This window comes from Balaenoptera physalus (assembly GCF_965194825.1).
Source record: "Balaenoptera physalus genome assembly, chromosome: 2".
NCBI classification, from domain to species: Eukaryota; Metazoa; Chordata; class Mammalia; order Artiodactyla; family Balaenopteridae; genus Balaenoptera; species Balaenoptera physalus.
This window is the reverse complement of record NC_138883.1, coordinates 1111960-1139631: the sequence shown is the minus strand read 5'-3', so window position 1 is coordinate 1139631 and position 27672 is coordinate 1111960. Positions and strand designations below refer to the sequence as shown.

General features: G+C 68.4%; 1 protein-coding gene across 2 annotated transcripts; it reads left to right on the top strand.

Moving 5' to 3' along the window:
- The first annotated feature begins 747 nt into the window (after positions 1-747).
- Positions 748-27013, top strand: CEP170B (centrosomal protein 170B). Of its 2 annotated transcripts, none has more exons than XM_082450816.1 (19): positions 748-881; positions 3738-3869; positions 10953-11042; positions 12516-12596; positions 13437-13493; positions 14662-14800; positions 15419-15523; positions 15673-16155; positions 16398-17122; positions 17205-17375; positions 17840-17930; positions 18083-19798; positions 21151-21289; positions 23454-23613; positions 23858-24001; positions 24116-24204; positions 24666-24759; positions 24903-24954; positions 25155-27013. In XM_082450816.1, exons 2-19 carry the CDS (start codon positions 3765-3767, stop codon positions 25388-25390), a joined length of 4677 nt encoding a protein of 1558 aa, XP_082306942.1. In that variant the 5' UTR covers positions 748-881; positions 3738-3764; the 3' UTR covers positions 25391-27013. The 2 variants fall into 2 exon arrangements, with proteins under 2 accessions (XP_082306942.1, XP_082306941.1); XM_082450815.1 differs by having other exon boundaries at positions 21046-21289.
- The last annotated feature ends 659 nt before the right edge of the window (positions 27014-27672 follow it).

The window sequence follows — 27672 nt, the reverse complement described above, 5'->3', positions numbered from 1 at the left end:
TCTCCCACAGCGCCCCCGCCCGCAGTGTTAATCCCTTTCCCCCTCTCGCTCTCGGGACACCGGACACCTCTATTGTAGCGCCCAGCGCGGAGCGAGTGGCGCGTGAGAACTCACCCCGGGATCCACGCCCCGCCCCTGGGCGGGGCCCGGCCCGCAGTCAGCAGCGGGTAGGACTGCGTCGACGCCCGCGACCCACCTCACCCAGCCCGGCCGAAATCCCGGGTTGGGGCGCGTGGAGCACGAGAGGGCGGGGCGGGCCTCTGGGGCTCACCACACCTCCTTCGCCCTCCACCCCTCATTTGGGCGGGCGGGGCCAAAGGTTAGGGCTCAGGGGTGCGGTTCGAGTTTCGGGCTCCCGGAGCTTGGTTAAGCGTTAACCGCGGGCTCAGAGCCAAGACGCGGGGCTGCTGCGGGCACCGGGTTGCGCCCGGCACGCAGGGGCGGGTCCCCAAGCCGAGGCGGTACGCAGACCGTGAGGGGAGGGGTCTGGGGACCGACCGGTGGGGGCGAGTGGGGGAGGGGGCTGGGCCCGGGCGGCGGGGGTTGGGGGGGTGGGGGTGGGCGCGGGGGCGGGGCCCGCTGAGCCGCCGGGGGCGGGAGCCACGCTCACCTGGCGCTCCGGGCCCGCCCCAACCTGGATTTCCGGGGGGCGGGGCGGGGGCGGGGCTTGGCCGGGCGGGGCGGGGCGCCCGCAGACGTCAGGGACCCGCCGCGCGAGGCCGGGCCGCCGCTCTGCCCGTGGGCTCGCCGGGCTGCCGCGAGCGTGCGGGCCGCGCCGGGCATGTCCTAGGCGGCGGCCCCGCCCAGCGCTCGGCCGGCCGGGCGGGAGGGCCGGGGCCGAGCCGGGGCCGAGTCGGGGCCGAGTCGGGACCGAGCCGCAGGTAAGACGCGCCGCTCTGCGCCCGCGGCGGCCGGGCCTCCCTGGTCCCGCACCTGCGCGCCGACGGGGCCGCGCGGGCAGCGGGCAGGGGGCGGGGGAGCGGAGCCCGGTGGGCCGGACAAAGGCGCGGGGGTGGGGGCTGCTGGCGCACCTGGCCAGGTCGGTCCCCGCCGCCGCGGAGGCGGCCCAGGTCTGCGTCAGGCCGGGAGGGACCGCCGGGCGCGCGTCTACGCGGCCTGGAGAGGGGGGCGCTGGCCCGGGCGCCGGGGTCCCCGCCCAGGCACCGGCTGGGCCCTGGCCGCCCCCGGCGAGCGCTGATTCAGGAGAAGGCGTCGCTCCCTCCTCCTCCGGGCCCGGCGCTCCCGCCCGGCCTCCTCCGGGCCTGGTCTCCCCTCCCGCGGTCCCTCCCTCCGTCTTCCTCCACCTCCCTCTCTCCTCATTTCCCTTCGCCGCCGCCGCCTCTCCGCTGTCCCGGCCTCCGTTCAGTCTGCGCTTTCCAGCCGCCCGCCGCCGCCCCTGCCCCTGGGCGACTCCACCTCCTCCCCTCCCCTCCAGGCGGGTGGCCCTTCTGGGGGACAAGTTTGGGGTGTTTAGTATTCTCCCTCCTAGCAACGATGGCCAGCCTAGCCCTGAACCGGCCGCAGGCTGTTTGGGAGCGCCCTCGACTCCAGGCCTGGGCCCTTTCGAGATGGGCTGGCAGCGGCAGGGGCGGCCTGCCCGCCACAGCCGCATAACCCGGCTCCGGGGGGGTTGGCCTCCCTTTGCCATAAGCAGAGGCTGTGGCCTCCTCTGGGCGGGGTCCCCTTCCCAACTGCCCATCACGACCTGGTGGCAGGTGATGGCAGAGTGTGGGAGCTGGGCTGGGCTGGGGGCTGGGTGGGGACTCGCCTAGAGAGAGCATTGTCATCTCCGGCTGTGCTGATGAGGCCTCCGGAGGCTGCAGGGGCTTGGAAGTCCCCGCCCCTTCGGCTTCCAGAGCCTGCCCCGCTGGCTGGACCCTGAGGAAGGGCAGGGGTCCCAGGATGAGGGGCTCTAGCCGGCTGGGGCTGTCTTTTGGGTGGATTTTTCGACATCTTCCCACCTGCTTGCCCGAGGTGACCTGAGGGTTTGCCCTGGGTTACGTGGTCACTTGGGCCTTCACCGATGGGTGGGGCCTGGTGTTGAGACCTGGCTCTTAGGAGCCTCAGGCTGAGGCTCTGGGTGTGGGCTTTGCAGGGACAGGGCCTGGGGATACTCCCTGCGTCCTGTGCTCCCGCCAGGTGCCAGCACCATCTTCTCTCTCCCTGGTTATTGTCTCACGTCTTAACTAGTCTCCTGCTTGACCTGCCATCTGTTCTGCACACTGTGAGTCAGATCCTGGACCCAGGACCTCCAGGGCTGGCCTCACGGGTGTGTGACACACGCTCTTGCATGGGCCCCGCACTCAGACCCTGCGCTGGGTTTAGCACTCTGCTCTCGCTGTTTTGAAATCCTTCATAATTTTGGAACAGGCCTACTGCATTTGCAGTCTGCACTTAGGGATGCAGCATGTCCTGGGCCCTCCAGGGCCTCCCCCCTCGCTCCCGGACAAGCCACAGCACTCCTGGGAGCATGCGGCCCAGCGTCTCGGCCCTGCCTGTTCCCTCTGCCTGGAGCACGGCCCCCAGATGTTCACATGCCTGCCTCCGCCCGCTCCCAGTGAGCCTTCCCTGACCACCCTCCTTAGATGGACCCCTCGCGGCTGTGCTGCTGTCCCCACCCCGCACCTTGTCACAAGCTGTTTCCCTTCTTGCTGCCCCCCCTCCTGGCTGGAGGGAAGCCCCGTGATGCGGAGACAGTGTGTGTCTCTCAGAGCCCAGGACACCACCTGGCGCATGGCAGCGCTCAGGACACGTTTTACCCAGTGCGTCTGTGTGTGTGTGTGTGTGTGTGTGTGTGTGCGTGTGTGTGCGTGCGCGTGTGTGAGCTTCCACAGAGCGGCCAGGGCGCTTGTAGGTGGTGCTCCGGGTGTGTGTGGAAGCTGTGTGCACATGTGTGGGGTGCAGGTGTGTCTGCACATCCTGGTACCTGAGCCCCTGTGACATGGCTCTGGGCAACTGGCATCTGTGTGAGAGCATGTGCACACTGGCTGCGTGGGGCCTCAGGCTGCCCCAGGGCCTGGTCTCGGGTGACATTGGCCCTTGTCGTCACTCAGGCTGCCCCCACTGTGCCCCCTCAAGGCACCATGATACTCCCTTGTCTATCCTGACCATATCAGCCCCCAAAGCAGCACCTCCCTCCTGGGCACTGCTGCCCTGACCACCCGGTAGTGTCCTGGCCTGGGGGCGTCTTCAGGGCGTCCACGGTGGCCACCAAGGGACGTTCAACCCCCTCTCAGTGGCAGGCGTATTGATGGCTCAGGGCTCTTCAGCCATCTCCTCCCAGCCCCCTGCCTGGGCCCACCCCAGAGTGTCCAGCAGGGGGAGGCAGAGCCTCTGGTTCAGAGTCTGTCCTGGGTGTGGACCTAGCCTGTGGGGACCCTGAAGGGCCACGCTGAGTCCCGCCTGGGAGCAGCTCGTGCAGGTCGCAGGGACACGTGTGGGTCCACACGCAGGCAGTGTGGCTAGCGCCTCTGGCACCCAAAGAGAGAGAAGAGGCGATGTGTGGACCTAGAGTGTAAGGGAGGACCGGGCGGCCTTAGCCTGGGAGGGGTCCACAGGGGACAGGCACGCTCGGCGAGGGGCTGGCCCGGAGCCCAGCGTTTCTGGAAGCGGCCACTGCTGTGGTGCCGTGGAGGTGCTTGAACCTCACCGGGGCAGGATCTGTGCTGGCCTTTGGGGTGTCCGGGGGCCTGGGCCCGGGCAGGGGAGCCCTGCTCTGACGACGCCTCCCCCCCCAGGGCCGGACAGGCCTCGCCAGTGCCAAGATGAGCGTCACCTCCTGGTTCCTGGTGAGCAGCAGTGGCACTCGCCACCGGCTGCCCCGAGAGCTCATCTTCGTGGGGCGCGACGAGTGTGAGCTCGTGCTGCAGGTGAGTGCGGGCACCTGGGCCGGGGCGGGGTGCTGGGCAGGAGGGCGCCACCCCGCTTGCTGCGGGACCCCTGGGGAGGAGGCCCGGGCGTTTCCACCTGGGCTCGGGGGCCTCGGGTGGCTGTGTGCACTCGTGGGTGAGGGTCCCTGCCTCTGCGTATTGGACCGTTTCTGATGGGAAGGTGCTATCGGATTCTGAAGGTGTCGGGGCCCACCTTGGGAGGGTGCCTGAAAGCAGATCTGTCCACATCCTTGTCCGGGGGCCCCCACAGGGCCGTGAATCAGGGGGCCACAGGGTCAGCTCCGACCATCAGAGCTGTCCAGTGGAAGGCTAGTGCCTTGGGGTGGAGGGTGGGGGCCTTTCTCAGGCTCGAGAGGCTGGCAGGGCACTCAGAGCCAGGACACCAGGCACTCGGCAATCGGGAATTTCTCCGTCCCTGAGTTTGAGTTGAGCCAACCTTGGCTTCCATGGGGTGCACGTGTCCGGCTCCTAGGAATGAGGAGGGGAGGGGGCGGGGGACTTGACCCTGTAGGGTCCACAGGGTTTCCCCATCCTCATGGGGTGATTGAGTCGGGTTCCTTGCAGCCCTGACCCCTCCCCAGCGTGGCACCTGGGTCCCTGTCCCCAAGCCTTCCAAGCTCCACACTCCCACTATGGGACTCTCAGGAGGTGTCCTAGGTGGGCTGCACTGCCCGGTCCAACCAAGCGGCCCACTTGGGTGCAGGGTGAGACCCCCTCCCCTGTTCCATGTGCAGCCCTGGCTGCTGCTGCCCACTCACTCCCTGGGATGCACGGCGCTTGGGCTGCAGCCGGGGGTCCCAACCATGTGCATGTCTACTTGGGCAGCAAATGCAAGGCCTGTCCATGTCCAGACACCCTGACTTCTCCCCAAACGTCCTCTAATTTGCCTGACTCCAGACCCAGCAGGACCCGCCCTTGCTTGTTCGGTCTTTTCAGTATCTTTGATCTAGAGCAGTCTCTCTCTTTTTCTCTTTGCTTCTTGCCTTTGGAAGTCGGTGGGTCTGTGCAGGGCTGGGTGAATGTTTTCTGTAAAGGGCTGGGTATACATTTGAGGCCTTGCGGGCCACACGCCTCCATCACAGCCACTCAGCTTTGCTATTGTTGCGAAGACAAACGGGCGCGCCAGTCAAACTTTGTGGATGTTGATATGTCAATTTCATATCATTTTCACCTGTCCTGAAAGAGTTTTTTTTTTTTTTGACCACGTAAAGTGTAAAGACTGTTCTCAGGCCACGTAAAGCAAGCAGAGGCCGTAGGTCGCCCCCCCCCCCCGGCCTCCTGGGGTGGCCGATGCCGAGGTCTTGATGTGGCCGGTGGCCCCCTGATGGTGTCACGTGACATGACCTCTGTTGTCTGTCCATTGGCGAGAGATCCGCAGGGGTCACCACGTTTGGCCCTGACCCCTGGCAGGGAGTTGTGTGTTCCCTGCTGTGACTGTGTGGCTTGTCGATGGCCCTGCCCTTCCACCGGGGTGGCTGGGAGGGCCTCTCGTAGGAGGTGGCACTTGATGGGAGCCTGTGAGTGCTGGGGGCCCAGCGCGCTTGCGCCTCCTGCCTCCCGCCCGCCGCTCTGTGCCCTGCACCGGGCCCTCACTCTGCCTGCTTCTCTTCCCAGGGGTTGGGGGAGAGGCTGCCGGGACAGGGGGTGGGCAGGCTGCTCAGTGTGAGCTTGGGGTCCAATTCCTAGTTTCTGGGCCGATCACTGTGGAGCCCTGAGCAGGGTGGAGGCAGGGGGGATCCTCAGCCCTCCATGCTGGGCTGGCCCTGGCCTGGGTGCACCTGCATTTCTGCCCCAGGCTGTCCTGGGCAGCGTGGCCGTGTCTCCATCACACGGGGAGACTGAGGCTCAGGGAGGTCACGTAGCTGCAGAGTAGGTGTGGGAATGCCGCCCCCTCCCAACGCCTCCCCCCTCCAGCCCACCTGCCCCTTGCTCAGGACGCCCAACCTCTTGCTGTGCTGTCCTGCCAGCCCCCTTCACCCTGTACTCTTCTGTGGAGCCCCTGCTAGGGAGTTCCTCCTGCACACCACGGCCTCAGTCCCCACGCCACCGCCCGGATGGCCACTGCACACGCCGTCCCCCCCGACAGCTTCCCCCTAGGATGGCAGCTCCAGGCTCCCGGGCCTCTTGGCTCCTGCCTGGCGGCCCCTGCGGCTTTCCCCCTTGGCCTGGGCTCTGGGTGTACGAGACCCCTCCCTGGAGGTCCTGTCCACACCCACAGCCTCGGTTTCCACCTCTGCTCACGTGATGCAAATGGTGTCTGTCACCGTGCTGTCCCCAGTCTCCTGCGTCATCAGCTCCTGGACATCTCAGAGGCAGCCCGAGCCTGGTGCTGCTGAACAAACCCCCTTCTCCTCTGACGCCGCCGGGTGTCCAGGGGCAAACCCCGACCTTCCCTCTCCCCACCTCGTGCCTCAGGCACCCCCGAGTACTGCTCCCACCCCCACCCGGGTGCAGGGACGGGTACCCCCGGCCGCTAGGCCGCCTCGGGGCCACAGCCTCTCCCCACCTGCCTGGCTTTCCGGGATCCTCCACGCCCGCCCCATCCTCACCCTCTCCCTGCCACGTGCTCCCGGGGCACCCGGGCCTGCCCTCTGTGTGTCCTCGCGTCCATTCCCACATTTGTCACTCGATGGTCACTGACCCCACGCTGGAGCCTGGGGTCTCCACTCCAGGGCTGGGCTGCCCACAAGCACATAAGCAGGAGCCAGGTGACCCCCCAGGAGACAAACCCAAAGGCGGCACCGGGTTTGGGACAGGGGGCTAGGGGGCCGACTGGACACGGCGATGTTGTACTGAGAGCTGAGGAGTGGGAGCATGGGGGACGGTGCTGGCAGAGGGCGCTGGCGGAGGCGGGGGGGGGCCCTCTGTCCGGCGGGGAGGGGGAGGCAGCGTGGCGGGAGGAGACGAGGCTGGGGAAGAGGGGCCGTCCAGGAGGCTGTACCACAACCCAGGCAGGAGTGCCCACGTGTGGACCTCGGAGGGGCGGGGGCAGGGGCGCTGTGTCCCAGCGGCAGAGTTGCCAGCCTGGCCTCGTGCCGCCATGCTCTTCAGCCGGGCCACCCGCTCGCCAGGGTCCTGACCCCCAGGGCGAGCCTGGCACAAGCTGGGCCAGTGAGGACGTGAGCGGGGACACGGGCCCAGGTCTGCCTGCTGCGGTTCCTGCCCCTGTGTCCCTGGGCTCTGGTGCAGGGCGTGTGTGTATGTACGTGTGTGGATGTGCACGGGCGAGTACCTGTGCGTCGGCACACGTCTGTGCACACATGTGCGCACACAAACACGTATGCACACACGTGCATGCGTGCACACGTGTGTGGATGTTGTACATGTCTGTGTGTGTGTGAGAGAGAGAGCCTGTGCGTGTTTGTGGCAAGGTGTCTTCTCTGCCTTCGCCTGGTTTGCCACGTGGGACGGGTGACAGCTGGGATTCATCTGCACGCATCCTTACCCGGAAACCACGGCCCGAGAGACCCAGCTCGGGATCCCCCTGCACACACACAGGCCATGGGCGCCGTGGCCCCGCTGGGGTGGCGCTGGGCGTGAGCTGGCAGGAGGGTGTGCCCAGAGCCTGGGGTTTGGGCCGCTGCCAGAGCCTGGGCGGGGCTTTCACCCATGGAGGGCGTCAGACCCAAATTTTGGAAGCACATCTTTATTCCATTTTAAAGTGACTACAAACAATTAGGTCCTTTTCCAAAACTCCGTGTATTTGGAGCTTCTTAAGGCTATTTTACGCGTCTGTGCCCCATTCACTCCATTTGCCACGTGGCCTGCTTTGTGTCCTCTTAAGTCTTGAGTCCTGCCTGGGCCAAGGGACCACCTCCCCCTCTGGCATGGTCCTCCAGCCTCTGGGTACCTGGACTTGGGGCGGGGGTGGGGTCTGCCTCGGGCCGGGAGGGAGGGAGGTCTCTGGATGCGGGACCCTCCCTGCCTGTGCTCAGGGGTCCTGGCGCTCCCCGCAGTCTGGGGAGGGGGTGGGGCAGCCCAGGCTCTGGGTACAAGCGTTGGGGAGCCCAGGGCTGGGCGGGGGTGGGGCAGGGTGGGGCGTCTTGCTGGGAAAGGGAAGGTGGGCACCGGGAGAGCGTGGCCCAGGAGAGGGTGTGGCACCTGCAGAGGCAAAGCGTCTGGCCAGCAGGCAGGCGGGGGCAGAGCGGCGAGAGGGAGGTCTGGGGAGGGCTGCGGGGATGCAGGCGGGGGGCAGATTGAGGGGTGCTGACCAGGAAGGCCAGCGGGGATCGCTGCCTGGGGCTGAGGGGGTGTGGCCGGAGCAGCCGGGTGGGCGCTTGGTTGGCGGCCTTCCTCGGGGAGGCTGAAGGGCCAGGCGGGCAGGGAGGAGGAATTGGGTTTGGCCGGGCTGCGCTTGAGTTGGGGGTCTGAAGCTTGGAGTGGGGGGAGGTGTTCAGGCCAGAAAGGTCAGCCCAGAAGCCCCTCTAGGGGGCTACACCTCGGCAAAGGTAGCGGCCAAGCCTGAGGCACAGAGTGCCCTCCCACTGTCGTCCTCCACGTCTGCCTCAGGCCGAGCAGAGCCCCCGTCCCGCCACGTCCCGGTGTGCAGGCACCAGCAGCCCCTCTCAGGCCCGCGGTCCCCGGGAGCCCGATACCCGGCCACGTGGAGGGCAGAGTCTGGCCCCAGTGGCATCCAGGTGTTGGGCAGGGCTGAGGTGGGCAGGTGGCTGGGCACGGAGGGAGCGCAGGAGGAGGGGAGCCCCCAGCCCCTCAGTGAGCCCCAGGCCTCCCAGCTGCCAGGCTGGACTCTAAGGAATGCCTGACCCACGGGGCCACCCAGCGGGGCAGCTCCCTGGCCTGAGGTGGGGCGAGCCCAAGCACGCAGGCCCCTGGGACAGCTGCTGGTCCTTGTCTAGGCCGCCCGGGGACTGGGTCCTGGGGAAGCTCTGCCAGCACCTGCAACCGGGAGACCGAGGCCCAGAGGAAGGGCATGTGGGGCCCCCCAGCGTGCCCTGCCCCCACCCCTGCCTGGGCCAGGCCAGTGGGAGGGGCTGCCTCGGGGACCAGCGGGGGAGTCCAGTGGAGGAGGTGGTGCCCACGTCCGGGGTACAGGCTGCGGCCAGGGTGGCCCAGAGCTGTCTAGCTGTGGGTGCCGACTTTGAGGAATTTGGGACGGGGGAAGAGATGAGGCCGGGGGCACGGGGCAGGGGGTCTCAAGGTCATACTCTCCTCACCAGAGACCCGTTGCTTTGGGAGGCAGGTGAGTTGGCACTGGAGCCCCGCCAGGATCAGCCCTGGGGGCTTCCCGGGGAGGGAGGCCCGTGCTTCCCCTGGCCCACGGGGATGGTGCTGGGGCAGGCGGCTCCGGGCTGGCCTCTGTGTCCAGGAGGCCCTGGCTGGCCCCGCAGACTCTGCGCCCCCCCTTGAAACCTCCCCTGCACCCCTGCTCCCTTCTGGAGGACCCAGGGTCCATGGCAGCATGAGGTGTGGGCCTGCAAGCCCCTGCTGGGCCCCCGCTGCAGCAGCAGCATTGTGCACTAAGCCAGCCACCTCAGGCCTCTGAGCCCAGGAGAGGCTGGAGCCTCACAGCCCTGCCTGCTGCAGTCTCCTTGCCAGGCCCTGCCCTGGCACCTCGGCCAAGCGGCGTGACCTTGGGTGGGGGCGGGGCTGGGCCAGAGCCCACGTCCACCCCACCCCACCCTGCTGTGCGCTCCTGTGTCTGGGTGAGGGAGGCCCAGCCCTGGGAGCTCCAGTCCTCGGGGGAGGGTGTTGGGCCCCCCCCCGAAACTGGCCATTTCTGGATGGTGCCGGAGGGGCTGGGTAGGTGGAGAGAATCAGAGAGAAAGTGGCTCTGTGGAGGTGGCCGCTGGCTGGGGGAAGGGGTCTGGGCACTCACCTGGGAGAGCTGAGAAGCCTGGAGGGTGATGATGCAGGGACTCAGGTGCTGGGGTACCCTCCCAAGGGCCGGCCGTCCTGTCCCAGGCGGTGGGGAGTGAGTGTGTGGGTCTCGTTGTTCCCGTGACATACTCTGGAAGTGGGGGTCCTGGGTGTCTCGTGGGAGCCCTGCCGGGCAGGTACTGTCATCTGCCCAGGGCTGGGCCCCAGCACCCCGCGGTTGGCCGGTCCTGCCGGTGTTTCCTGGGGCTGCCCCAGGCCTGGGCTCCTCAGGTGGTGGGGGAGGGATGCAGCTGCCACCCGGACACACGGGACCTCCAGCAGTGAGGTGTGGGCAGCGGGCTGGGCGGTGGTGATGCGCTCTGTGTCAAGACCGCCGGCCCCCTGGCTGGGCAAGGCAGCTCGTGCTGGCGGTGCCTGATCCAGCAGAATGTGACCCTGTGGCCCTGTCCCTGCCTCTGTGTCCCTGGAGTGGAGGGGCTGTGGCCCTCCAGCTTGACTGTGTGAGGGAGCTGGGTGACGGTCCTTGGGGAGGGGTCCTGGGTCGGCTGGTGGCCAGGGCAGAGCTGGCAGTGCTCGGGGCGGAGCTACCTGCATGTGTTCACGCGCTTGTGGCATCTGGGTGGAGGGTGTGCTCAGGACGTGTGAGCCCTGTGCACGCGAGCAGAGGCAGTGGGGCCTGAGGCACGTCACGCGTGTGTGCACGTGTCCGTCACTCCGAGAGGTGTGCGCTGTGGGCCAGGCTGGGCGGGGGCGGGCTCCCCCTGAGCGTCCATAGCCCTTTGATCCTGCCGCCCCCGGCCAGCCTGCCCTGCCCTTGGGAGTGAACGGCGTGTCCCAGATCTTCCGAGCGTTCCCAGCCCCTCCCACGCTGACCCGGGAGCAGTGGCTGGGATGGCAGGGGGCACTGGCCTCCCGGTGCCTTGGAGGGCTGATCATAACGGGAGGGGCCCGGGTGGCAGGCTGGGGCAGGAGGAACCCCGCGGCCTGCTCCGTGGCCAGGACGGCTGGCCGGGTCAGGCCTGGGTGGGCTTTCTGGGGCACACGCGCTTGAGGTGTGGAGGCGTGGGTGGGACCTCGTGGGCTGCGTGGCCAGGGGCCTGGTGGTGGTATTGTGGTCGGGTGGGGGAGGGTTGGAGAGTAGAGAGTGGGGCCTTCTGCGGGGTGCCTCCGCCTCCTGGGCCGCCTGGCCCGGACGGCCGCCCGAGGGTTTCTGTGTCTCCCCAGTCCCGCAGTGTGGACAAGCAACATGCTGTCATCAACTACGACCACGACAGGGACGAGCACTGGGTCAAGGACCTGGGCAGCCTCAATGGGGTGAGTGCAGGGCCTTTGTGCTGGCCCCGCCCCCTGCCCCTCTCCAGGACCCGCCCCCTGTGCTGGCCCCGCCCCTCTTCCCAGCCCAGTTCTGCCCACACCCTGGCTCCACCCCTCATCGTGGCCCCACCCCTGCCCCTCTCCAGGACCCGCCCCCTGTGCTGGCCCCACCCCCTCCATGACCCCTCCCACAGTGCTGGCACCACCCCCTCATGGCCACACCCCTCTGCATTGGTTCCCCACTCCAGCTGGGCCCCCCCATGGCCACACCCCCTCCATGACCCTCCCCCTGTGACGACCCCACCCCCATTCATGACCCCTCCCTCAGTGCTGGCACCACCCCAGCTCCATCCTCACCCTGGCTCTGCCCCCTCATCATGGCCCCACCCCTCTGCTTTGTCCCCACCTGGCTCCCACCAGGACCTCCTGCCCTGGTGGCCTCCTTGGGAGGGCTCCCACTGGGTAGGGCCTCTGGGAGGTGGGGCTGCCTGCTGGGTGAGGAGGAAAGTGGGCCCTCAGGTGGGCAGGGGAGGCATTGGGACCTCCTGCAGGCTGGGAAATGGGGCTCCTGTGATGGATAGGGCTGTGCTGGGGTATCCTGTCCTAAGGGGTATATGTGAGCTCTTTTGTGAGTTGGGGGCAACAGGGACAAGGAGGTGACCAAGAAGAAGTCCCTGGCTGCAGGAGCAGAGAGGGGTTCAGGTGGAGACAGGGCGGGAGGGACAGGGAGGGGCTCTCCCCAAGGTCCAACATCTGTCTGGGTGCCTTGTTCTTTCTGTGTTTGGTCTCCTGCCCTGCGAGGCTGTTTCAGTAAGAAAACAAACCACCAGCCTCCACCCCCGTATACCAGCTGAGGAGGGCCCTTCCTCCCTCCCTCCCAGCCTGTGAAGTCTGGTCCCCTGCATCCTGAGCTGGGGGTCCCGCAGCAGCCTCAGGCTGGCCCTGCCTCTGCCATGTGAGCACTCCAGCAAGTGCTGCGTGCCACCCCCCGGTCTCCCTCAGAGTGCCCCCCGCCGAGGGTCTCAGGCTCTGCTGGGATCTGCCCCCTGAGCCCCTCCTCCCTCGGCACCCCGTAGGATGAAGCATCCCTGCCTGAGTGGGCCGCACAGTCTGACCGGCCTTGCCCCGGGGCCCCCCTGTGGGTGTGCCTCGGCGCTCCCGAGGGCTTTGGGGGCTGGGGCCCGGCACGAGGCTCTGTGTGGATGAGACGGGGCCGTCTCACAGGGGTGTCCACGGGTTCTGTGCTTGAGGGGCTGTGTCAGGGTCCCTGGGTGCTGGGTGGGGTCTGGCGCCTCGGCCCCCTCGGCTGGTCCTCCTGCGGCCATCTGTCCTGTGGTCCCGTTGGGCTGTGAGGCTGGTGCGCCCCTGCTGGGAGGGCGGCGGCACAGCAGGGCCTGGTGATCCGCTTCTGGGGGCTCCAGAGTCGTCGGCCCGCCGGCCCCGGCTCATCTCCGCCACCTGCCTACTCCGCAGACGTTCGTGAACGACGTGCGCATCCCGGACCAGAAATACGTCACGCTGAAGCTCAGCGATGTCATCCGATTCGGCTACGATATCCTTCCGGGGCGCTCACCCCTCCTGGCCTCTCCCTCTGTCCCCAGGGCCTCAGTCGCCCTGTTATGCCGGAAATGGGTGGGGGCCTCAGGGGGTTAGAGGCAAGAGGGTGAAGCCCGGGCCAGGCTCCGGCCTGAACTCCAGCCCCTGCCACCTGCCCCCCAGCCAAGGCCCCAGCCATGGACACCTTCTGCCCGCCCTCTGGGCTGAGCTCACACAGGACCTGGGGAACGGGAGAACTTTCCCGGGACCCGGAGTCCTGGTGTTTCTGGGGGCCGCCCAGGCATGGCTTTCTGTGCTCAGGACGTGGGTGAGTGGGGGCCGTGCCTCCGCCCTGGGCAGCCGGGGACCCGTACATGTGGCAGGAATGCATCCTCTCCTCCATCCGCATTCACCTGGGCACACCCGCTGGCGGGTGTGGACCCAGCGGCTGGCTGAGGCCCTCCCCACCCCTGAAGTCTCAGGAGGCCCAGGGCTGAGGGGTGGTCTGGGATGGGAGCTGGAGCTGGGTGCATGTGGCATGGCCTCTGGGGCCCCGCTGGGTTCCTGGGCTGAAAGTAGGGAGGAGAGCATCCCCGCGGACCTAGGGCACATGTGTGCGGTGACCTGGAGCAGCCTCTGTCCTGTCCCCTGACCGGGGACAGCACGGCCTGCAGGCGGTCCCTGCGGTGTGGACGCGTGGCCAGTGCTCACGCGTCGGGGGGCAAGCTTGCAGGCATCTGCACCAGCCCTGCCCCCACCCCGCGTTCCCTCTTCATCCACCGCGCCTGGGAGCAGAGGACGCCGTCCGAGGGCCCCGGCCTCTTCCTGCTCCTTGTTCTCCTTAACGCGCTGTCACATTCCAACATGTACGTGCTGGAGCGGGTGCAGCACCGCGTCCCTGAGGAGGCGCTCAGGGTCAGTGCTGGTGCTGGGCCTGGGGCCCCTGCATCCCTGTGTCCCCACAGCCCTCCACTTCCCACTGCCCATCTCCCCCAGGCCTCTGGGCCGCCCTGGCCCGATATGGTGCCGTGAGTCAGCCTGGTTTGGCCTGCCCTGCTGGATGGCCCAGTCTGGCAGGTGGGGAAGATAGTCACGTCCCCCCCCCCCCCCGCCCCGCCCCACCCCCGGCTGATGCAGCCACAGACTGCGGGCGTGGCTGGAGCCCCAGAGGAGGCTGCTTTGCCCAGCGGGAGGGGGGTGGAGGGGGGTGGAGGGGGGTGGAGGGGGGTGGAGGGAGGGCCCACCCGGCATCTTGGGTACCATGGGTGGGGGTGGCCAGGAGCAGGCCGGAGGCGAGCAGGGGGGCAGCTTAGGGGACGGCCTCGTGGGAGGTCCTGGGCGAGGGGCACCCTCGAGCACTCTTCCTTCAGCTGGGGCTCGAAGGTCCCAGTGTCGGCTCACGGCAGGTGGAGCCTCTCCCTCCCCCTTGCTCGGTTGTGCAGGAGTCATGGAGCAGACTCGGGGGACCCTGCCCAGAGCCTCACCCAGGAGCCCCATGGCGGGGGGTTGGGGGGAGGCTTAGTCCCATCTTCCAAAGTAACCGTGGGCAGCACAGGGAGCGTGGGTGGCCTGCCTGGAGTCACACGGCCAGTGAGGGGCAGGGCCAGTGTGAGCCCGGCGCCGATGACCACCGAGCTCAGCCAGCTGGGGCCCGGCGTGCACACACGCACCCGTGCACGCACACACGCACGCACATGCACCCGTGCACGCGCACACACGCACACGTGCACGCACACACGCGCACACACGCAAGCGCGGACAGGCTGCTGCTCCCCGCCGCCCACTGCTCCTGAGGGCTGTCCCACCCCTCCCTCTGGAGGGGCCTGTGGGTGGCAGCCTCCCCTCTGACGGCTGCTGTCCACTCCCTCCTGGAAGCTTGTGGACCTGAGGACGCCCCCAGCCTTGGGTGCAGACCCCCAGCTTCGAGCCTCGTGACGCGGGCAGGTCTTGGGCTGTCTGCTCCGCGGGGGCTGTGAGGGAGACCTCATGCCGCTGTGGGGCTGAGGAGCGGCCAGGCAGGTGCCCTGGGCGGGGGCGTCCTCCCGAGGCAGCCCCCGCCCCTCACCCCGGCCGCTGCCCACAGCACGAGAAGTACACCAGCCAGCTGCAGGTGAGCGCCACGAGCCCGGCGCCCAAGAGGGGCGAGGCCGTGCCGGAGCAGGTGCCTTACTGCGAGGCCGCGAGCCCCAGACCGGAGAGGGGGGACCGGAGGCCGGGGCCAGGTAGGATGGTGTGCAGGGGGGTGCGGGAGGGGCCTTGATCCACCTCATCCAGGAGCTGACCTTTCACCCCCACACCCCGACATACACATGTTCCCCTCCCCGCACGGCCCCCCAGCACGTGTGCCTGCATTTCTGCACCCCTGTAGCCACACTCACTGTGCACTCCCACACCCCTGCCCCATGTGGTTCAGTCAGACTGCAGTGGCTCTCAGCCCCCAGGTCACCTATTAGTGGCCCGAACCACTTAACGGGCCCTGGGGCAGAGACCAGCCCTGGGTGGGGCTCGCTGCTGTCGGGCAGGCCCTGGGGGCGGAGGGCCCAGGCCGGGCTCAAGGGATTGCCTGCCCCAGGACCGGAATGCTGAGGACAGTGCCATCCCAGGGACAAGCCTCCCCTGGAACAGCCGCCCCCTGGGGAGGTTGTCACTGCCGTTGTCACCCGCCAGGGTTGCAGAAATGGGGCTCAGGGTGGCTGGCCAAGGTTCTGGGCAGCTGCAGATCCGAGCTGGGAGGTGGTGCCGGGGCCCCCTGCAGACCCCAGCATCTTCCCCGGCTCCGGGCCTCCGCCTCTGTCTGTGTTGGGGCCACAGGGACCCAGGGTCAAATTCTCCCTCTGCAGAGGCGGCGGCCTACCGCACACCCCTGTACGGGCAGCCCTCCTGGTGGGGTGAGGACGATGGTAGCAGCCCGCCCGAGGAACGGCGCCAGGACGAGCCCGACACGGGTAAGTCCTGGAGGGCAGCCTGCTCTGGAGGTGCCCTCGCGGCGGGGCCGTGGGCGGGAGAGACGGAGCTGATGGTCCTTGCGGAGGTGGGTGGGGTGAGGCTGCCACCCATGAGCACGTGCCTGGCCTGAGCACGTGTTTCCCCACAGAGCGGCCCAAGGAGCTGGCTCAGCGGGACAGTGACCTCGTGGGGACGCCGGCCGCCTTCCGGGCCCCCGCGGAGCCGCAGGGCTACCCGTTCCGCCGGGAGCCCAGCTACTTCGAGATCCCCACCAAGGAGGCCCCCCCGCCGCGGGCCCCAGAGGTGCCGGCACACGAGGCGCCCACAAAGGATGCAGAGGCGGGCGGGGGCGGGGTGGCCCCCGTGGTGCAGAGCCACGCCTGCTTCACCATCGAGTTTGACGACTGCAGCCCCGGCAAGGTGAAGATCAAGGACCACGTCACCAAGTTCTCTCTGCGCCAGCGCCGGCCCCCTGGCAAGGAGCCCACACCCATCGAGGTGGTCTCTGCGGAGACCAAGGTGGCCGACTGGTTGGTGCAGAACGACCCCAGCCTGCTGCACCGGGCCGGCCCCGCCGACGACCGGCACAGCACCAAGAGCGACCTGCCGGTGCACACGCGCACCCTGAAGGGTGAGTGCGCGGCTGCCTGCCCTCGCCTCAGCGGCCTCGTCCCCCTGGTCCGTTTACATTGCCCGAGAGCCGCCTGCCCCGTCGGGGGCCGTCCAGTGTGGTCCTGTTGCTCCTCTGGGCCACGTGTGCTGGGTTCACGGCGGGGCAGTGTGTCCCCGACCACGCGACAGCGGTGGTTGTGTGTCGACCCCCGGGCGTTTCCTTTCCCTCGGCCTCATGAGTTGGGCCCCCGCCCCCTCCAGGCCACAAGCACGAGGACGGCACGCAGAGCGACTCGGAGGACCCCATGGCCAAGGCGGCCGGGGCAGCTGGGGTCCCCTCGGAGGCCGGCGGGGAGCAGGTGCGGCTACAGAGGCAGCTCAAGCGGGACCCCCAGGAGCTGCTGCACGGCCAGCAGGCCTTCGTCATCGAGTTCTTCGATGAGGATACGCCGCGCAAGAAGCGCTCTCAGTCCTTCACGCACACGCCACCCGGGGACCCCAGGCCCGACAGGCGCCGCGGCCCTGGGCCGGCCGACAGGGACCGCCCGGCCGCCCCCGCCCCGTCCTCGGCCCGGGGGGCGGGCAGCAGCTCGGGGCCGCAGCGGGCCGGCTCGCTCAAGCGGGAGAAGACGGAGGAGCGGCTGGGCAGCCCCTCGCCCGCCGCCCGGGCCCCTGCTCGCCCTTTCGGCAGCGTGGGGCGCCGCTCCCGCCTGGCCCAGGACTTCATGGCCCACTGCCTGCGGGATGGCTCCCCGGCTGCCCGGTCAGGCCCCGAGAAGACCCCCCCGCCGCTGCCCACCCCGCCACTACCCCGCGGGGCCAGCCCCGTGGCCCCCTCGCCCCCACCGCCACCCCCTGCTGACCCCCAAGTGACGAAGGCACGCAAACAGGAGGAGGACGACAGCCTCAGTGACGCAGGGACCTACACCATCGAGACGGAGGCGCAGGACCAGGAGGTGGAGGAGGCCCGCAAGATGATTGACCAGGTACCCGTGTTGGCGCGGGAGGCCTGGGAGTCCGGCCTCGGGCATGGGCTCTGACCTGCTGCCCGGCTGTCCCTCCTGGCAGGTCTTTGGGGTACGGGAGTCCCCTGAACTCTCCAGAGCGTCCTCGGCCACCTTCCGTCCAGTCATCAGAGGGCACAGAGACGAGCCTGGTGACGGAGTGGCCCAGCGGATGGCCTTGCTGCAGGAGTTTGCCTCCCGGCCAGTGGGCGGGACCCCCCAGGTGGAGCTCCAGGTGTGTGGCACTGAGTCCAGACACCTCCCTGGGGAGGGGCTGGGCGGGGCGAGGACAGCGTCTGGGCCGGGGCCCCGGTCACTGCCTCCTGCATGCACTCGGAGGCTCTGGTCATGCCCGAGCTGTGGGCTCCGGGCCCTGGTGCCCACCTGTGCAGAGGGATCAAGGGTGCCCAGGTATATGTGCCCATGGGCGGGGCTTGGCTGAGTCTGGGGTGTGGGGACCACTGATCTCCAAGCCACTCAGCCGGGCTGAGACGTGGCTAGTTATGTCAGCGTCCTGCAAGCCAGGTGAGGCCACGGGGGCTCTCTGGCTGCTTCTCTTGGGGGCAGGTGGCAGGCATGGGGATGGTGTGGGGGCCAGGTGTTGCGGTGGGCTGCCTCGCCCCCTCCTGCCCCCAGCAGCTCCCCGTGGGGCTCCTGTCTCTCCCTGCCGTGGACACGCTCCTGCCCTCCTCTCCGTAGGGCCTCCCAGTACCGGGCTCCCCCGGGGGTCAGAAGTGGGTGTCCCGCTGGGCCAGTCTGGCCGACAGCTACTCGGACCCAGGCCTGTCAGGTAAGTGGCTCCAGTGCCGCAGCAGGGAGGGGGTAGCCTGAGGCCACCAACTAGGCAGAGGGGCGCGCACGTCACCGTGCCCGGGGGAGGGCCAGCTCCTCGTGTGGGCCCGCGGGCAGCGCTACCCTCTAACCAGCCCCCGTGTCTTCCAGACGACGGCCCCGGGCGCAAAGCCAGAGAGCTGGAGGGGGCCCTGCCTGTGCGCCAGCGACGACTGCTCCCACAGCTGCCCGGCGACAGGGCGGACAGCCCCGCCGGCCCCGAGGCCACCAGGAGGAGCGGGCCGGGGCCGCCGGAGCTGGGCAGCAAGCAGGCCGGCCTCCTCTTGGGACAGGAAGACCTGGAGCCCGACAGCCTCAGTGACGCCAGTGGGTCGGACGGAGGGCGGGGCCCTGAGCCAGGCGGGGGCCTGCAGGAAGAAAGACGCGGGAGCCCCCAGGAGGGACTGGCGTGGACGAGGGGCCGGCGCTCACCGAGGGCCCCTGGGGAGCCGGCCCCCACCTCTTTCTTCGCTGGGGACCAGAACGGGGAGGCGGCCTTCCCCAGGAAAGCGACTGTGGCTCCAGGGCAGGCGGAGGGCCCAGGGCGGGCAGCCCAGCCCGGCCCCCTGACGCGGGACAGCGTGTACGTCAGCACCAGCGGGAGAATGGTCATCCAGCTGCGGACAGGGCGGTCCCCGGAGCCTGAGGGCCCCGCCCCGGCCCCCCCCAAGGAGGCCCCGGTTTTCGTCCGGCAGGAGAGCTTCACCAAGGAGCCGGCCAGCGGCCCCGCAGCTCCTGGCCAGCTGCCGTCCATCAGCAGCCATCCCCTCCTGCAGGACCTGGCCGCGGCCCGGGCCTCACGCACGGACCTGCGCACTCAGGACACCCACCTGATCCTCAAGGAGACGGAGACGGCGCTGGCCGCCCTGGAGGCCAGACTGCTCTCCAAGTCCGTGGAGGAGCCGGAGGGTGAGCTGGGCGGCGCCCCTGGGCCGCCAGAGGACTCCCTGTCCGGGGACTCCGACGTGGACACGGCCAGCACCGTCAGTCTGCTCAGCGGTAAGAACGGGCCCAGCCCGCAGCCCACGGGGCTGCAGAAGGAGAAGCTGCCGTCCCCGCCGGCAACGCAGGACCTGGGGGGTGTCGGCTTGAGCAGCGCCCGCGAGCGCCTCTCAGAGAAGCAGCGTCGCCCGCTGGGCCCAGCGGACGGGGGCCGCGGAGAGCCGGCAAGGCGCCTGGCCACACGGCGTGGCCACGGGCCCCGAGGGTCCCTGGACTGGCCCGATGAGGAACGAGGCTCCAGCCTTGCCCACCTGCCCGGTGTGGACACAGTCACTTCTGACCACGAGACCTCCGGGGCCATGGGGGCAGGGCAGCGGGGGCCTCGCCGGAAACCCACGGCCCCACCGCCGTCCCCTGTTGCCCGGGAAGAACAGGGCCGCGGCTCAGCCGGCGTCCAGAAGGTGCAGCAGGCGCTGACCCGCTCCAACAGCTTGTCCACCCCACGGCCCACGCGGGCCTCCCGGCTGAGGCGGGCCCGGCTGGGGGATGCCTCAGACACAGAGGCCGCAGATGGCGAACGGGGGCCCGCGGCCAACCCGGAGCTGGCGGGGCAGCCGGCTGCCGAGCAGGCCAGGAAGCTGTCACGCCTGGACATCCTGGCGATGCCCCGGAAGCGGGCCGGCTCCTTCACAGGGCCCAGCGACTCGGAGGTGGCCCCCACCCGCTCCGGCTTCTCCGGCCGCAGCGTCGAGTTGTACTGCACCGGTCGCAAGCCCGCCATGGCCGAGGCTCGGGCCACCGCCAGGAAGGCCACCAACACCACCACGGTCCCCCGCCAGCCCTTCAGCAGGGCCCGCCCGGGCAGCGCCCGATACTCCTCACCCAGTGAGTGCTGGGAGCGGGAGGGTGGCCCCGGGTCCGGTCGGCACGGGCAGTGTGTCTGCAGATTCCTGTGCGTCGGCCTTGCACCAGCTACGGGGCCCCCAGTCCTGGCCCTGGAGGAGCCCCTTTTCCCATCGGCGGGTGTTTCTCTCCCCACCACACACACACATACACGTGCACCCGGGTGTGCACGGGTGGCGGGCCTCCTGCAGCCCCCAGGCGGTCCTGGTGTGAGCGCAGAAAACCCCGACCATCTCCAGCCTGGAGGGACTGCCTCTGACTCGCAAGCAGGCCTGGGTGACTGCAGGCGGAGGGCTGGGCCTGGTCCTTCCTGGAGTTGCGGACCCCACGTGTGCAGCAGGGAGGGACGGCTGCCGTGGCACCGGAGCCAGCTCCTGCCGGGGTGGATGTGGGCCTCCCTGCAGCCAGGCTAGCCCTGCGGGGGGACGGACCCGTCCTCTGAATGAATTGGTCTCAGGTGTCAGCACTGCTGGCCCAGCCCCGTGCTGCTGCTTCCACACCTGCCCCAGCCCCCAACCCCTCCCGCACCCACGGCCTTGGAGTTTGGGCCCCTCCCTGCCCGCCAGGGCTGCAGGGGGCCGAGGTGGCATCTGCCCCATGGCCGAGGGGTGAGGGCCACACCTGCTTGGTGGGAACCCCCTGCCCCCCCCTTCCTTGTACTGTGCACGTTTGCGGCCGCCACAGGGGCTCAGCGCAGGGGTGGGCGAGGCGTCGGGACTGAGGCCGGGCAGGTGCAGGGAGGGGCTGCGGTGGCTGAGCTGGGTCCTGACCACGGGCTGTGTGCGGCCACGTGTACGGCCCAGCCCAGGGCCGTGGCTGATCCACGTGGAGGGGTTTACCCCCACCCGGGTGTCTGCAGGCACCAATTCCCAGTTCCCTAACCCTAACTGAGGGTGCTGGTTCCCGCCTGATGGGCACAGACCCCTCCCCCGGAACGTGGCCCCTGCCACTGCCAACCAGCCACGACCCTGGGCTGCTCCACAAGGGCCCATGGACACGCCAGGCTGCCCGTCTGTGCACGTGCTTCTGGGCTCGCGGTGGCCTTGCAGTCCCCGGAGCCCAGCAGCTGCTGGCGCTTCAGCCAAAGGGCGTCTGGGTGCGGGGGTGCCAGCCGCAACACAGCTCGCCCTGCAGCACCGGACCCTTGCCTGGAGGGGCCCAGGGCTGCCGCAGGTGCTGAGGGCTGCTTTGTTCTGTTCTTGCTTTTGGAACCAATTCACTCACCCGAGACGTGCGTCGCCGGCAGCAGGGCTCGGATTGCACATCCACATCCGAGGAGGAGTATGGCTCCCACCACGGCTCTCCCAAACACGCACGCCCCCATGCCTCAACAGCCACGCAGACCCCACGGGCTGGCAGCTCTGGCCGGGCCCGACCCCGGGCCCCTGGTCTCCGGGACACAGATGACGAGGAAGAAGAGCCCGACCCTTATGGTTTCATCGTGCAGACAGCCGAGATTGCTGAGATTGCCAGGTGAGTGGTGCCAGTTGACAGCACAAGCTGTTGATCCACAGGGCGCCTCTCCTTGGGACTGGGCTAGGGGTTTAGTTCCTAAAAGGGCTTGGGAAATGCTTGTCAGGGGGATGGATAGATGGGTGGATGGCTGGATGGCTGGATGATGGTTGGGTGGATAGATAGATGCTGGACGGTTGGGTGGATGGGCAGTTGGATGGGCAGTGGGTGGTTGGGTGGATGGATGGACGATGGGTGGTTGGGTGGATGGATGATGGACAGTTGGGTGGATGGATGTTGGATGGTTGAGTGCGTGATGAATGGATGGATGGGCAGTTGGATGGGCAGTGGGTGGTTGGATGGATGGATGCAGATCTGCCCAGAAGGGTGGGGGAACCTCTGGTACAGGAAGGTCTTCTCCAAGAATTTTATTAAAGATGAGGTCTTTCATGCAGTCATTCAGTGGAAGCATCGCCTCCAGGTCAGGCGCTGAAAAGGATGGTGCAGAGGTGGCAGGGAAAGAGTGGTCTTTCGCTGAGCAGTGGTCGGTGCTGTGATGGCTTGGCCCTGCAGGGCTTGTGGAGAGGGCAGGAGGTGAACGGCTGGGGCTGGTGAGTGGTGAGTTTTGGTGCCAAGGATGCTGAGCTTGAGCCGGTGAGGCACCTGTAGGGAGGTGAGCGGGGGCAGGTGGCTCCTAGAGCAGTGGCCCACGTCGGGGATGGAGGTGTGGGCGTCATCAGCACGAAAACGGTGACCGAGGCTGTGGGCCGTGTGAGGATGTGCAGAGCACGAAGAGAAGAGGGCTGGGGACAGAGCTCTCGGGACACCTGGGGGGTGGTTGGAGGGAAGTTGCCTGTGCAGAGTGATGCTTGCGGGGGGGCCGAGGGGTCGGCCAAGGAGACAGGGTGTGGGGTTCTGGAGGGGGGTGCCGCACCTGGGTGAGGGGAAGGGGGTGGAGGTGGAGGGAGAGAGGAAGGGGAAGTGGGGGCCCCCGGGGGCTTCCCGAGTGGGCGAGCTTGAACACACCAGCAAGCAGGGTGCGGAGAACAGAGGGAGCGGAGGGCAGGGCTGGCTGGGGGCAGGCACGGGGGGCAGGGGCACGGGTCACTAGCAGTTCGAAGGGGGTTCTTCTGTGTTTTTTGATGTCGGAAGGGTGGGAGCAAGTCGGGGACCCCTATCTTGAGGGGGCCTGGGGCAGCCCTTGGTAGGAGGCAGAGGCCAGCCAGGGGAATTTCTCCAGCTGTGCCCAGCACCTGTCGGGAGGGGCTGTAGTTGCCGCCGAGAGTGGACGGGCATGAGGGCCAGCTGGGGGGAGCCCTGAGCAGAGCTGGGACAGCTGCGTGCGGAGACCTGGGCCTTGTTCCTTGGTGGGTCCTGGGGTCCCGCCCCTGGAGTGACTGCAGGTGTTGGAGGGCTGAGGGAGTCAGAGGCCGGAGCCCGCCCCCCCGCCCCGAGCCTAGCCAAGGGCTGGAGTAGCGCAGAGCGCACCGGCCGTGGGGCTGAGGTGCTCCGAGGGCGGGCGACGGAGGCTTTTGGCTCCAGCCCTCGGGCTTCACGGGCAGTCGGGGGCAGGGAGCTGGTCCCTAGCTGGCCTGTGTCCTTTCCTGGGTGGCCCGGGAGCCTCTCAGGGAAGCGTGTGTTACCGTCGTCAGGGCGGAGGGGACGGAGGTCTAGGCTGTCTCTGGGGCTGCAGGCTTGGCCTCCCTGCCCTGTGGAGTCCCTGGCCTCCAGGCCTGCCTGGCTCTGACCCTTGGCAGTGACTCTGCCTCCGTCTCCCTGCCTGTGGAGCGGGCTCGTGTGGCCCTGGTGGCCAGAGGAGCAGTGGGTGTGGCCAGGAGCCTGTGGGTGTCTCTGCCCACCCTTCCTCCCAGGGCCCAGCCCCAGCACCCCCCCCCACCTTCAGGGGGTCGGGCGCTGAGGCGCCCATTGGGAGTTCCTCTGGCACTGCTGGTGGCTGTTTGGGTGTAGTTTGGGCCGGGCTGGAGGCTGTGTACCCCTGGCCCTGCCCCTGACCCAGTGGCTGCCTCCTGGGAGGGAGTCCCTCCCCACCTGGGCGGGGCGGGAGCGTTTCTGCCTGTGGGGGGATGACATCATGTCCCGTCTGGCTCCTGTCCCCACACTTCCCTGCACTGAAGCCAGGCCCAGGAGGACCCCGCAGGACCTGCCTTCTCTCCTGCCGCTGCAGGCTGAGCCAGACGCTGGTGAAGGACGTGGCCACCCTGGCCCGCGAGATCCATGATGTGGCCGGCGACGGCGACTCGCCGGGCTGCCCGGGGCCTGCCCACAGCCCCTCTCGCGCCAGTGCGCCCGGCACCCCCGCCTCCACCATCTCCGCCCGCGAGGAGGTGAGCCTGCCCTCGGCAGCCCCCTGCGCGCTCAGTTGGGGGGCCGTGGCTGTGAGCCCTCCCCGGGGCGCACCCCGTGCCCAGCACCGTCCACCACTGGTCACCCTGAGAGCGCGGGCCCGGCACCTGCTCCACGAGGGCGGGGCGCCCAGGGACCCCGAGCGGCCGGGTGGCGTCTGCTCTGTCCACCGCCTGGTGGCCACCCCGTCCCACAGGCCACACCCCTGCTCCCCCACCTCTGCAGCTCGTGCAGCGCATCCCCGAGGCCAGCCTCAACTTCCAGAAGGTGCCGCCCGGCTCCCTGCGCTCTCAGGACCTGGACCAGAACATGAACGACCGCTGTGAGGACCCCCTGGCCGGCAAGACGCGGCCTCGGAACCGTGAGGAGGCAGGCGCCCCTCCCCGCAGAGAGCTCGCTCTGGGCTCTGGGCCGCGTCAGGGCGTGGAGGGCACAGGGCTTCCTGGGGCGTCCAGGCGCCGGGCTGATGCCAGGTCCTCGCAGGTGATCTTCGATAACCTGATGCTGAACCCCGTGTCCCAACTGTCCCAGGCCATCCGCGAGAACACGGAGCACCTCGCTGAGAAGATGAAGTGAGTCGGTCCGCGTGCCCGCTGGCCAGTGAGAGCCCCTGGGGGACGGGCCGGGGAGCCACCGCTGCTTAGCGGACACCCAGCCCAAGGCCCTGACACGGGTACAGACAAGTGCCTGTGCGCCAGGACTGTGCCACGTGTGCACACGCACACACACACACACACACACACGCGCGCAGTTTGGCAACCAGACCCTGGGCCTGGGAGGGCCAGAGCCCCCAGGATGACCCGCCCCTCCCTCTGCCCCCTCCTTCCTCCCAGCCCTCCCCACATTAGGCCCAGAGACAGGACACTGGTACCGGCCTGCCCAGGTCCTGCTCCAGGCCTCAGTTTGCCCTTGTGCCCAGGAGGGGGTGGCATGGACCTCCCCGTGACTGGCGGGGTGGCTTGGGAGGGCGCCATGCCTGGGTCTCTTGGTGACTGTCCTCTGCCTGTTCCCACCCCCGCCCCTCGGGGCACAGGATCCTCTTTCAGAACACAGGGCGAGCCTGGGAGGACCTGGAGGCCAGGATCAACGCGGAGAACGAGGTGCCCATCCTGAAGACGTCCAACAAGGTGAGGGGCCCCTCTGCCCCGGCTGCAGGGAGACTCGGGGGAGCTGCCTGAGCCTGGGACCCCGACTCCTGCCCCCGGAACCCCAGGGAGAGGCGAGCGCTGGGTGGTCCTGCTCCATCGGCCTCTTCCTCGTCCGCCTCCAGGAAATCAGCTCTATCCTGAAGGAACTGAGGCGAGTGCAGAAGCAGCTGGAAGGTGGGTGTGGCCAAGACCCTGGGGGGGCTGCACTGGTGCCTCTGGCCGTGCGGGGGGTGGGGCGCAGGTGGTGGGAGGGCTGGCGGGGGCCTTGGTGGAGCCTGGCTCACACCCACAGCTAACCGGCCGGGAGGCCTCCAGGTGGGCACGGGAGGCAGGGCAGGACCCTCCGGCCGGCCTGACCCTCCCCACCCCCCCAGTCATCAACGCCATTGTGGACCCCAGTGGGAACCTCGACCTGCTGACTGGAAACCGGGGTTCTGTGGGCTCGGCCCAGCTCGGGAGAGGCCGGCCGGCCTCCCAGAGTCCGTCCTCCCCCACCTCGGCCCTGCCAGCAAGGAGCTTCCCGCAGCGGGCAAACTGCGGGACCCCCGGCCTCCCGGACCCCTCCTTCCTTCCCTCCTTCCTCCCCGACACAGAGCGGTTCCTGATCTAGGTGGTGGGGCCGGGCGGCCTCCCCACACCCTGGGCCTGGACGGTTCACCACAAAGACTCCCACACGTGCCATAACCCCGTGGGTGCCCAGGCCCCCTCCTCAGCTCCCAGCGCCCCCCCCCGCCCGCCCCACTGGCCTCCTGGCCTAGCTCCCGCTGTGGCCGATGCCACGGGCCAGTGTCCGGGCGTGTGCCCAGCCTCCTCTCCATCGCTGTTACTTTGTCATTAGCTTTCAAGGAAGGAGTAGTTTGTGCCATTGCAGCAGGCTCCCCGGCCTGGAGGGTCCCGCTCTGCCTCGTGGTCTGGGGGATGCGTGCGTACCCGCCCTGCCCCTCTGTGCTGGCCGGGACCAGGTGGGGGGAGCAGACTGGACGATGCGGTCTTTCAGTGCCAAACACAGAGCAGGGTGGTGGGGGGACGCCTCGTGACGCCCCGGGACTTGAAGCGGCAGAGTGCGGGCTGGGCAGGGCGATGGCAGCTCCCAGCTGCCCCAGAGTCCGGTGGCCCGGGGCGGGGACGCAGCCCGTGGAAACATTTGTGGCAGGAACCCCACCGCTTTGAGCCTTTGGTGCCAACACAACTGCCAAACTCACTGAGCACGTGGGCCGGGCGCTGTGCACACAGGCACATGCACAAACCAGGCACGCCTGCGCTCACACGATCCCAGGCTCAGCCCCCGACACGAGCCCGGCACCTGGCTTCCGATGGTTCTGGGCCAGATGGAGGGGAGCGATTAACCAAAGCGGCCAAAAACCGGGCTTCAGAAGCTCCCTGGACAACGTGCCCTCCCCCCGCTCCCCTCCCTGCTGTCCTGCGGACTCTGTGGGCATTAATTGGGTGCCTCACAGGCCTCTGTGCTCCAGGTCCTGTTGGGGGGGGGGTAGGGACAGCCCCCCAGGAACAGTTTTATTTCTCAGGATTCTTTCAGCTGGGAACGTGCCAGGCGAGCAGAGCCCAGCCCCCTCCTGGGGGCTGATGTTTCCGCAGCCTCGAAGCCAAAGAGCCCACTGGCTGCGGCAGGTGGGGCTGGGGTGCCCCACACCCTGCCTGGCACCTGCGCTGATGTTGATTGCGGGACAGGGCCGACTGCGGGGGGCGGGGTCACCGAGGCTGGACCAGAGGCCAGCGGGCGCGGGTCTGGGGCCGCGGTGGGTGACGCGTGTGTCCGTGTTTACATTTAGCTGACGTGGGGCCCCATGCCCGGGCCCTGCGCCCCCTCCCCGATGTGTACGTGTGTGAGTGGCAGTGGGGTCCGCGGCCGGCCCCGTCCGCGAGCCTGCTGTGTGCACACGGAGGAGGTGCGAGTCCTGGTGCCCCGCCCCGCATGCTCCGCACAGCTGCCCACAGCCTGTCCCCCGGGCACGAGCAGTGGCCGTCCGTCCACCACACTTCCATCCGCACCCCCCGCGGTGATCGCCGTACAGTTTTTTTATTCACAAATTCATGCTCCTCCCCCCTCCAGCCTTCGCCTTGGGATTGGTAACTTATTTGTCTGGCTTCTTGGCGGCACCTCTGTGCGTTTTGTCCTCAGGTGGTCTTATGGATGTCTTTCAGAAAATGGTTATTTTATATGATTTGTCACGGAATTTGTTCTAATAAATCATTCTTCTGTCATGTGGCAACATGCCGGCGTTGGTCGCCTTGGCCTCATTTCTCCAGTGGTGGTGTTTGGGGTGGGGAGGGGGCTCCCTGCCACCCCTGGGGGCTCAGCCCAGGGGTCTCCCTTCCTGGGCTGGAAAATCCCATTTGACCCCCAAGACCAGGGACGGTGCGATGCAGACGTGCTGCCACCAGGGGGAGACCTAGGCAAGAAAGCAAAGCAGGGAACTTTCCGGAGGTTTGCTCCTCAAAGAGAGAAAAGTTATTTTATTCAAGCCGTTCAGTGACGCAGCGTCCAAGAGCACCCTGTAAGGTAGGCCATCCCGTGTAGACGTAGCACAGGAGGGGCGCAGGCCCTGTGTGCCGGGGCCCAGCTGCTCCCGATTCCTTCTCCCTTTTTATGGCTTCAGAGGGGTCTGAGGCCTCCCCCGCTCTGGGGTGACGTCACACCACTCAGTCCCTCCAGCCCAGGGGCGATACTGTCCCCCACCTCCTGCTACAGGGCGGACCCAGAAGCAAGAGGGACAAGGCAGCAGGAGCAAGCGTCCTCGAGGCAAAGCCACCCCGGAGCCTGCTCGCAGGTCACTTGGCCAGCTGCGCGGGAGTCACTTGTACCCAAGCAGGTCCCCACGCCAGCTCTGCCCCCTTGCCTGCCCTGTCCCAATGACTGTGCTGTCCCCAGGC

Coding starts and splice junctions, on each gene's coding strand:
- CEP170B (XM_082450815.1), top strand. CDS start 3,765: ATGAGCGTCACCTCCTGGTTCCTGGTGAGCAGCAGTGGCACTCGCCAC. Junction 17,376..17,839: donor CCCCCCAGGTGGAGCTCCAG/GTGTGTGGCACT, acceptor TCCTCTCCGTAG/GGCCTCCCAGTACCGGGCTC. Junction 24,002..24,115: donor GGCCTCGGAACCGTGAGGAG/GCAGGCGCCCCT, acceptor AGGTCCTCGCAG/GTGATCTTCGATAACCTGAT.